This window comes from Chrysochloris asiatica, unplaced genomic scaffold, assembly GCF_000296735.1.
Source record: "Chrysochloris asiatica unplaced genomic scaffold, ChrAsi1.0 scaffold00166, whole genome shotgun sequence".
Classification (NCBI taxonomy): Eukaryota; Metazoa; Chordata; class Mammalia; order Afrosoricida; family Chrysochloridae; genus Chrysochloris; species Chrysochloris asiatica.
This window is the reverse complement of record NW_006408684.1, coordinates 5,361,605-5,373,148: the sequence shown is the minus strand read 5'-3', so window position 1 is coordinate 5,373,148 and position 11,544 is coordinate 5,361,605. Positions and strand designations below refer to the sequence as shown.

Below are 11,544 nucleotides of genomic sequence, written 5' to 3'. Positions count from 1 at the left end.
TTTTAATTCCTTATCAGGTAGTTTTGATACCATTTCTGGTGTTATAGTTTCTGACTCTGTATTTTGGTCACTTGTTTGAGGCACTTTGTCTTATTTCTTTGTATAAGCTGAAATTGTCTGGTTTCTCTGAGATACTGTTGTATCATATTTATATTTCATTGATGATTATATATTGGTGTATTCTCAGACACTCATTACCTATCTCCTGGTAGATGTGGCAGAGACCAAAAGTGTGAATGCAGTTACTTCTCTGTTCACTATTTGTGTAGCATAGTTCAGGGTGGACTCATGCACCTCTAGAAGCAGGGGTACTAGGCTGCATGCCTGGTTCCAGACAGAACAGATACTGTGCAGAAGTGGGTGCCACTGGGTTGTCAAGAGCTGGGACTAGCTATGCCCCTGACTACCAGGAAAGCATGGGAACAAGAGAGAATTGCATCACCTTGCCGCCAATCTCCAGTCACATTCTGTGCCTGCAGGCTGCTGAATCAATAGCCACTGGAAATTCAAGATGTCTGTGCCATTCCATGCCAGCCCATAGTCCACGCATTTTTCTTCTCTCTCACTGCACACCTATCTGTCCTATCCTCTGATGCTCTGGTTCAAGGATTATCATCTGTTTCTTTTTCACTCAGTCTCCCTCCCATGTCTTAGCCACAGAGGGTCAGTTTAGTGTATCTGCTTACGCTGTCCTTTTTGCCGCAGGTGTAACAGATAAGTCACTTTGGTCTGACTCAAGCCATGCCCTTTCAATCAACTTCTAAATTATGTTTTCAAATCCATGTTCTCTTAGATACTCCAGTTAGCTTGTTACTTTATTGTTAAGGACCATTGAGTCGGTTCTGACTTATAAGGACTTATATAGGGTTTCTGAGCCTGTAGTCTTTACGGGAACAGAAAGCGTCATCTTTCTCCCACAGAGCAACTGCTGGGCTCGCACCACCGATTTGTGGTTAGAAGTCTAGTTCTTATCCTACAAAGCCACAGTTATCTAGTTCATACTTTTTTCTTATGGCTTCCATGCCTCCAGCTTTGCATGCCTCCCATCTCCACAGCAATATGGCAGTATTCCACAGTCTGTTTACATAACTCTAGATGTCTTCTTCTAAACTTCCCCACTGCCAAGAGAATGAGGCCCACACTCTACAGCACAGCCCATGAGGTTCTTCCCAACCTACCCTGTCTCCTCTCACCCATGTGCCCCTGTCTGCCGGCTATTTAACAGTTTTTCCAATCTACTTACAATTCCCTAAATGTACCATGTTTAGCAAAAACACTGGACTGTTTACTAAATAGTCACTGGTTCAAACCCACCAGTTTCTCCTTGGACATCCTATACAGGGTTGCTAGGAGTCCTGGTGTGACACTGTGGGTTAATGTGCCAGACTGCAAAGCCATTTGAACTGCAATTCTGCAGTTCAGGCTCACTAGTGGCTCCTTGGAAACCCTATACAGGGTCTCTATGGGTTGGAATCAACTCGATGGCACTTAACAACAACAATAACAGGAGTCAGAACTGACCATATTTACCATACTATCCTCATATCTTTATCCAGTGTATGAATTATTCTCCCTCAAAACCCCACTCCTCATGCACGCTGATGAACTCTTAAAGGTCTACTCTAACACCCTACCTCCTCACCCTCACATGGTTTCTGCCCCTCATTTGTGCTGTCTACCTATGTTTACTTCTCTCATTGCACAGTTGGTATCATCTTTTTAACATGTTAGTGTCCCCTGCTAAATTTTAAGTTCCTCAAGGGCAAGGTACATCTATAACTCAATATCTTTAGTCTCACAAACATAGATGTTAGATAATTATGTTAGGTAAATTATTGCATGGGTTGGTAGTGGGTTGAAGATATGAAATTAACTCACAATAACAGAAAGAAAATTTTTTTTTTTTTCCATATGGCCAAAACTAGTTTCGAGGTAGCCTAATATTTTATTCTATGGTTTATTTCATATCAAAATTATTTTTAATGAAACTTTTAAATGGATGTTATTTAGAGAATTTCAGTACCTTAATAGTTTTTCTCTCCATTCTAGTCCCACTCCCAAAATCTTTATTCACTTCAACATCCACAATGAGGTCTTCTTTAACAGCTGAACCTCATGAGTTTTATACTTTTTCTACTTTAAGATGTCTTATTAGCTAAAAAGGAGTCCTGGTGTGGCACTATGGGTTAATGCGTCAGACTGCAAAGCCATTTGAACTGTAAGATTGGCAGTTCAAGCTCACCAGCTGCTCCTCGGAACCCCTTACAGGGTCACTATTGGTTGGAATTGACTCGACAGCACTTTACAACAACATTAGCTAAAAGGAAAAAAAAATGCTTTGTTGGTTACCAGGCGGGGGAGGGAGGGGACAGTAGAGTACAAGATAGAGCATAAACACATCATATTTCGGGTGTTGCAGAGGGCTATGTACAAGAAGGGGGAGAGGGATGGAAGAATAAGATAGATAGGGGAACACTGAGGCAGGTTTTGCGCAGGCTAAATGGTATAGAGGTAAATAGTGATGTATGCTCAAACTTGGAACAACAGGGCTCTGTGATAACTGAGATTGAGGCATAGTCTGGGTAGAAGAGGGAAAATAATGTTAAGATGCTTGACTGTCTTATGAATATTGATTTCCCTTGCCTACTATTGTAAAATAAACACTTGAATGGAATAGAAAGGAATATCAGGAAACATGATTACAGAAAGCTTGTAAATCCATCTTCAGCCTATAACTGATTGAAATACCTAAAAGAGGCTTCTTGCGGAGCCTTTGTAGTGTATAGGACCTTAGGTGGAATCCTGAGCCCCATCCAGAACCTTCTGAGGTGTGGGACATTCCCACTTGAAACAACAAGCAGACTGTCCCGGAGCAGCTAGAGAAATAGAAGCAAAGACCAGCAGGAAAAATCCAAAACAAAAACAGCAGTCTGCTTGGCTACTACAAGAACAAGCAAGTAGTCCTCCAGGAAGCCATCAAGGCAACCAATCAAGTCCCTTCAGGACAAACCACTCTCCAAGACTGAAAGTCAAAGGGAACATGTAAGGAGGCATGTAAGCTTGCTGGTGACCACGTTGGCTGCTGGTGAATGGAAGGCAGCAATGAAGATATAGGCTGAGTTCTACCATGTTCTATAGACTCCCATTGACCTGGAGATGAGAGAGAGACGAGGAAGGGCTGGTTGGTCCAAAGTGTGGTGAGACCTGGAGACTCCTGAGCCCAAGGACAAGGACATAGCCTTGGAGGGCTAGAGCTAAGAGCAAAGCATCCAGCTGATAGGAAGTTAGGGAAATGCACAAGAACGCCCAAACTTGTAGATAGTACCCATTTGACCTAGCTTTGATGGTTTGATGATCAGAACTTGACTAGAAGAAGATAAATTTTTTTTTTTGGTAAAGGAAACAAATGTAAATTGCTACAGTATGGTGAACTTGACCTATACTTATGGATGTAGTAGCTCAAAATACCAACTGAGAGGGAAGGAGTCTCTACATCAAGTATTAATCCTATCCCCTCTGTACACAGGGTTGATAGGGATAGGCAACTTAGACGTTGTTGTTGTTGAGTCGTTAGCTACCTAAAATGGGGGGGGTGGGGGAGGCGCTGTAAAGACACAAAGTGACTGGTTTACAAATTTTCAAGAGGGAGTTTAGTTTCAAAGTGTGTGTAGGAACGTAGAATCTCCACTGAATAGTTTTCATCTTGTCTAGACAGGTCTGGTGAAAGGAGATGGGGATATAATTCTTATTATTCAATTCTTATGATAGTGAGTAATAGTTATCATGAGTAATTGTGACTGTCACAACTGTAAAGGTAGAAGTTTTGTGAAAAAAGGGTAGAGTAGTTAATCTTACAGTTCAGGAACAGAGGACCCTAGGACCATCGAGGGAGACGCATAAGCAGAATGTGGGACCCTATCCAGAGAAGCAGCAACACCAGAGATGGAGGCAGAGATGAGAACATGGAGAGAGGGAGCAGCTGAGGACTCTAGACTTATGGAAAGATAACAACTGTGCTGGCGACCAATAGGCAGGCTTGTGGAATGTACCCGTTGGTTGTTTAAATGATTTTATATTCCTGAGTGTTTTTTGTATGCCCCCCCAAAAAAAAACAACAACAACAGAGGAAATAGAAGCAATTCCTGTTGAATGATGATGCACAGAGGAGATTGTAATCACTGCAAAGAAACGATGAGTGCAGAACCGATCTTCTCCCATGTGAACGATCACTCAATTCACAATAAAAACTTAAGGAAAAAAAAAGAAGATGTCCTATTAGGATAAATCAAAAAGTATCGCTACAAAGTTATAGAAACCTTTATTTAAAACAATATCAACATGTGAAGCTACTGCTTATTAACACATATTCCTCGAGATTTCTAAACTTCTGAAGGTGGTGTTTTCATCTCTCTAACCCTTCCCTGAAGAATTTGACACTCTTTGATTTATACTACTTCAAAATGGCAGTTTGGGCATTCTTGATAGATTCTAATCATGTTCCTTTTAAATGTTCTTTGAATCTGGGGAACAAAAATAAGTATGAAAGGGCAAGACCAGAGCTGTAAAATGGATGAGGTAGGGTTTCCCAATGAAAGTATCGTGGGACAGCCCTTGTTTCACTTAAGAATGAGCAGATACATTGTCGTGATAGAAAACAATTCCTTGGCACAACTTTTCTGTTCTTTTTTTCTACAATACAGTTTATAGTTCTTAAAACATCTTCATAGTTAGCCTCTGTGATCATCCTCTATCCTTTGAGAAAAATTTTTCAAGATTACCTCTTTGGAATCCCCAAAATCAGCCACCATAATCTTTGAGCTGACCTGTCTCTAGCAGATACTACTGTTTTGATTGGACTTTACTCTCTGGTTCGTATTGGTAAATCCAAGACTTGTTCTCAGTTATAATTTGTCTCATCAGATCATTTTCATTAGCTTCAATATTACTTAAAAGACTGGTGAAATAATCAGCTCTTTAAGCTAACTGATTTTCACTCACCTCTTTTGAAATTCATTGAACTGAAAACTTGCTGAGGCCAAGATGTTTACTTCCAGTTGAAGATGCCAAACAATGTGAGATTCCATCTTTGATAGCTCGCATATAAATGATAAATCTATGGTCTTCTTTCATCAATTTCTGAACTTCAGGAACACTTCCTTCATTTGTATAGGTTGGTAGTCTTCCTTCTCTTGGCTCATCTTGAGGTCTTCCCAATCTTGTCTGATCTATCTAAAAACTGTTGTTTTTATTCTAAACTTATTGCAGAACTTCAGTGATTTATGAAGATGTCCACTGGAGTTTTGTTAAAAATTTGATATTAGCTTTGATATCAAAATTATAATTTTTTCCATGAAAATTATCCTTTATATGAAGGAACCCTAATGAGACTGTTGTTTTTGTTGTTAAGTGCCTTTGAGTCGGTCTGACTCATAGTGACCCTGTATAGGGTTTCTGAGGAGTGGTTTGTGAGCTTGAACTGCTGACCTTGCGGTTCAACCCAACCTTTCAGTGCAGCGCATTAACCCACAGCACCACATCAGGACTCAAATGAGACTAAGACAAGTTACAATCATCTCCTATTGCTTAAAACTCTCCATGTTTCTTCTTCCATAGTGAACTATGGAGAATGTTATGGTGACAGCATTTGGATGAGCTGACAGGTTTACTCCATTTACAGTCTTCCTCGTAGCCCCATATCCATCATCCAGACCCTGGAAAGATCACATTATGCTTTATGGTCTAGTGCAGATATCACCTCCCAGGAAGCCACTCCTAACTCCTCCAGATAGAATTAATGTGTATAATTATGATAGTATCAACAGATATATTTATTGAACACTTGTTTTGTGTCAGGCAATGTTCTAAGTGTTCTGAATTCATTAATTCACTTCCTCTTCATATTAACCCTGAAATTAGATTCTAGTCTCATCCTTCTTGATAGAGAAGAAGCAGAGTTTCAGACAGGTGAACCAGCTACCCCAGGTTACTGCCCCTATGGCATAGGAGGGGATTGGGCTGGTCTCTCTCATAATGCCTGGCAGGGATGGAGCTGCATAGAGTCGGGTTTCCCATTTGTAACTATGAGCTCTGTCAGACTAGTGACTGTATCCTCATAGTCCTCACGTCCCTGCCTGCCACTGGACCTCAGTAATGACAGAGTTAACGAACAAGCAAGAGAAACAGATAGATCCTGACCGTGAGGGCCCAGAATTCCAGACTGAGAAATGTAATCTCTTTTCCAGAGTTAACAGAAAGCCATTCCAGATTTTAAGTAACAGCAGAGAATTCTGTGAATAGTGTTTTGGATGAGGCTGTGTAGTACAGTGGTAGAACTCTTACCTTCTATGTGAGGGGTCTGGGTTTGATTCCAGAGCAATGTACCAGAGGCACAGCCACCACCTGTCTGTCAGCAGAGGTCTGAGTTGCTTTGATGCTGAACAGGTTTCAGCAGAGTCTCCAGATGAAAACATATTAGGAAGAAAGAACTGATGATTTAGTCTCAAAAACCAACCAGTGAAAACCGTACGGCTCACAAGCATCTGATCTGCATCTATCATGGTGATGGTAGGGACCATGGAGTGTTTAGTTTCATCATGCATGGGGTCACTGTGAGTCAGCGTGAACATAATGGCAGCCAACCACAACAATATGGACTGTAACATGTGAACTACATTGGGAAAGGGAACAGGAGGCAGGGAAACCATCCTTTTGGTTTAAGCTAGGGCAACATATACTATGAAGTCCTGGTGTGGCACTGTAGGTTAATGCACTGAACTGCAAGGTTAGTTTGAGCCCAAGGTCAGCAATTCATACTCACCAGCCACTCCTCAAAAATGCTATGCAGGGTTGCTATGAGTCAGAACCAACTTGACAGTATTTAACAGTAACATATACTATGCTGCAGGCTGTCTTCATAGGAAATTGATTGCAGAAAAAAACAAACAACACTGCTGTTTTCACATTCAAGTTGGGATGGATCAGGTGTTAGGCACAGTGTACAGAACACAGATTACTCAAGATATCACCTGCCATTTCTTGGTAAGCGTAGAGTTCATGTAAGAACCAGAAACTGAAAGGATATACCTGGACTCAGCGCTAACAGTGTGCAGAGCTGTGGATGGACCAGTGAAAATTCAGGCACTCCCCCTAATATATTTGACTTTTACAAGGCAAGCACCCCAGGATTCCCTAGTTTCTCAGTGTTTACCACAGACAGAATCAGTTACCTTCCATCACCTTTTTTACTCAAGTATCTTAAAAAATGTCAAAAGGAAAATGTAAAACATCTTCAAAGCAAAATGCACTCTTCTTTGTAACATGGGTTTCTTCATTTTCCTTCCAATAAAAATGGAGCCTAAGTGGAAAAAGATTTAATCTCTATCATAGAGAATTTTACTTACTCAAAATATTAATTGGTTGCAGTCTGATTTGATTTTAAAAATCCATTGTAGACCTATAAAGCGTAAAATAAGTTAAAATTAGTAATACATCTTATCCTAAAGCAAGCTCATAAAAACAGCCACTGAAATTAAATTAGCATGTATACTTCTTTCTGGAAGTTTTCCAACTCATTTCTGTCTGAAGTGAAAACTTTCAGAGCTAGATACCTGAGCAGAAAACTAATACTTAATAGAACTTTTAAGTCCATCTTTCCACAAGAAGGATCTGCGGAAATTGACTTTTGTGTATTTTCAATTAAAACTGTTAATATTTACCACACTGCTGATACAGCATAAAACACTTTCCTAACATACTACTGTCTTAAATAAGACTGGCAATAGTTTTTCTATAATTTCTTCTTAAAAAGAAAAGAAAAAGAAAAACCAACACTGGTTCAATTCCTGTTCTTGCTCTGTGTGGTTCTATTTCCATTGGATATTCACAGCATCTGACCAGCATCATGTTCTAAGCAAGGCAGAGAATTTAGCTAGAGAAAACTCATGGCAGAATAGATTAACACAGATATTTTGTAGGCTAAATTATAGTTTAAAAGCTTCTAAAGATTTCTGATATTACCTGGACCACTGTTTAAGTACTTGGCTGCATATTAGGTTCACCTGAAATGTTTTTGAAAAATACTGATGCCTGGATCCCACCCCTAGAGATTCTAATTCAATTGGGATGGGTTGTTGGATTGGCCATTGGGATTTTTGAAAGCTTCCAAGTCACTCTAATATATGTATCAAAACTTGAGAACCTTAACAACAACAACAGACTATTCTCCTTCCTCTACCCAGAGAGTCTGTGATTTGCCCAAAGTCAAAAATAAAGTATCTCCCAAGAGTACCCAAACTCTGCAAATGGATCACTGTCACCTAGTTGCCCAAGAAAAGGACTTGAGAAGCCTCAGTTGACTCTTCCCATTGGTTCACTGCAGTCCTCAATGCACTCACCTGTTCAATGTACTAGTTACCTCCCCCATTGCTCAACTTTCTTCCATCTTCTTCATCTACACTCTAAGGCAGGCCATCACCACCACACCCTCAGAACATGACAACAGGTTTTTAACCAGTCATCTTGTTACAATCTTGCTCTCTTCTAATCACCACTTTGCTGCTGAACACAGTTTATAAAGACCCACATCTGATCCTCTGGCTCTCCAACATAAACACTTACCAAGGTTTTCTGTTGTCATTTTCCACCACTTGCTATTGAGTTGACTCCAACTGTTGGCGACCTCACATGTGTCAGAGTAGAACTGTGCTCCATTGGGCTCTCAATGACTGATTTGTCAGAAGTAGGTCACTAATCCTTTCTTCTGAAGTGCCTCCTGGTGTAGCAGGCCAGTAACTCAACTTCAAAGACTGTCTGGGAACTGGTGCCTGCTCATCTCTCTCAACAGCCTCCCTTTGGAATTCACTTCATAGGGAACTTTTGTCGATTCCTCAGATGCCCCTTGCCTTCTGATTCTTACACAAATGGTTTCACTTGTAGAATAGAATTTCTCAGCCTTCTTTCTGCATTTCATTCATCATTGAGGTCTCAGCTTAAAAATTGCTTCTTAGGGAGGTCATCTCTGTCCTCTGGCCTAAGACAGGTAGCTCTGCTAAGTGTTTCCAGTGCTCCACATCCTCTTTCCTAAAGCTTGTCTTCTTTACAAGATAGCAAGTAGAATAAAGGCACATATTAATGCCCCATCTCATTTATCACTCTTTTCCTTACTGATTGACACAGAATGAATGCTCAGTAAATGACTCTTAATGAATGTTGAATGAAAAAAATCCACACTTCCAGTTTCCCAACCTATCACCTTTAATCATCAGGGAACGAAGGATTGCTAAAATAGTCACTGTAAATTAACGTTAAAATAATCAAAAGTACCAAACTGTAATTGACCAGTCATGGTAATGAGAAAATTGGATGAACCATGTGGAGTTTGTTGCTGATTAGTATTTAAATGGAAATCATATTGGTTATGGGTGAACCCCAAATGATCCTAAGACTACCTTTGTTCTACCAAATAAATACAACAGAAAACGGAAGACCATGTCACTGCATTCAATTTTTGAAAGATCTTCTTATTTCATAATCACCTTTTTGATTAATACTATGTGTGTGTGTTTTCTTTATTTCCAAATTAGATATTTATCTTTGAAAATAACATCTACTACTGTGCACAAGTTGGGAAACAAGTGATACGTGTGGTTTCTACTGGGAAGGAAGGAGTAATTTACAATGGCCTCAGTGACTGGCTGTACGAAGGTAAGTCTGCAGTTGTTGAGAAGTCAGATGTTTTGTAGTGGTTGCTGCTGCTCTTGTTGCTAGGTTGTGTGTTTATATTTCTTGGACTTTAACTATACTTTAAACTGCTGTCTTTGGGACTTCAGGGAGTATTGTCTTGAGTATGTACCCAGTCGTTGCACTTTCCAGCAACTTCAGCTTCAGGAAGGGCATGAGGCAAGTTCATTGTTGGAAGAGGTGACTATGCATAGGTTTCTCTATTCCTACTCCAAGATGTGGGCACTTTGCTTTGCCTAGGAGGAAAGGAAAATTGGAAAAAACACAAGTGATTTGCCATTCCCAATGTACCCACCTTCTTGATCATTTTCTTTTGCAGGTTTAGCACCAGAGGAGTACCTCTGAGATCGGTGGCTCATTATTTAGTGATTATTTGTTGTTGTTGTTAAGTGCCATCGAGTCAGTTCTAACTCATAGTGACCTTGTATAGAGTTTCCAAGCAGTGGCTGGTGAGCTTGAACTGCTGACCTTGCAGTTCAAACCAACCTTGCAGTCCAGTATATTAACCCACAACTCTTGTCTTGGATTTTGTAATCCTGCACTACACTTATGAGACCATTGTCATAACAATAACAACATGTATTGATAGCTGTTAGAGGCCAGACACTGCTCTAAGAATTTTATTATCTGATGCCTCATTTAATCTTCATCATAATATTCTGAGGCAAGTATTATCAGTGACATTTTGCACATGTGATGAGGTTGGGTGGTTTATCCAAGCTTATGCAAGGTGAAGAACTATTTATTGGGGAATATCAGGGAGCCCACTCGTCTGTCAGTTTGTCATACTTTGGTGGCTTTGTGAGATGCTGTGATTCTGAAAGCTATGCCACCAGTATTGTACATACCAGCAGGGTCACCCATGGTGGACAGGTTTCAGGTGAGCTTCCAGACAGACTAGGAAGAGGGAGTGACGAACTACTTCCGAATATTTAGTCACTGAAAAACTTATGAATAGCAGAGAAACACTGTCAGATATAGTGCCCCTCAGATTGGAAAGCACTCAAAATGCGACTGGGGAAGAGCTGCCTTTTCAAAGTAGCGTTTACCGTGATGACCTGAATGGAGTAAGGCCCATGGGAGAAAAGCCTGAGGGACCTTCATTTGCTGATGGGGCACAACTCAAAATGCAGAGAAACAGCTGTAAACATCCTTTGAAAATCGGAACATGGAATGTACAAAGTATGAATCTGGAAAAATTGGAGGTGTCAAAAATGAAATGGAACGTATAAACATCGATATCTTTGGCATTGGTGAACTGAAATGGACTGGTATTGGCCATTTTGAATCTGACGACCACATGGTTTACTATGCCAGAAATGACAAATGAAGAGGAATGGTGTTGCATTCATCGTCAAAAAGAACATATCCAGATAAGTCATGAGGAACAACACTGTCTGTGACAGGATAATATCCATGCACCTACAGGGAAACCCTGTACAGGGTCGCTATGGGTCGGACCCGACTCGATGGCACTTAACAACAACAACAACAACAGGGAAGCCCAGTTAATACCGCTATTATTCAAACTAGACACCAACCACTAAAGCCAGAGAGGATGAAATAGAAGACTTCCACCAACTTCTTCAATCTGAAATTGATCAAATATGCTATCAAGATGTATTGATCATTACTAATGATTGGAATGCAAGTGTTGGGATCAGTAGTTGGAAAATATGGCCTTGGGGATAGAAATGACACTGGAGAACGCATGATAGAATTCTGCAAAATCAATGATTTGTTCATTTCAAATACCTTCTTTAGACAGCATAAGAGATGACTATACACATGGACCTCACCAGATGG

At 40.3% G+C, this 11,544-nt stretch overlaps 1 protein-coding gene across 2 annotated transcripts in view; it reads left to right on the top strand.

The window, feature by feature from the left end:
* The window catches only part of DPP6 (dipeptidyl-peptidase 6), a 1,346,563-nt gene that overhangs the window by 1,013,879 nt on the left and 321,140 nt on the right, over nt 1-11,544 (top strand). For both annotated transcript variants that reach the window (XM_006871298.1, XM_006871297.1), the window contains one exon: nt 9,582-9,702. In XM_006871298.1, coding sequence (XP_006871360.1) covers nt 9,582-9,702 — 121 coding nt within the window. The remainder of the gene's footprint in view (nt 1-9,581; nt 9,703-11,544) is intronic.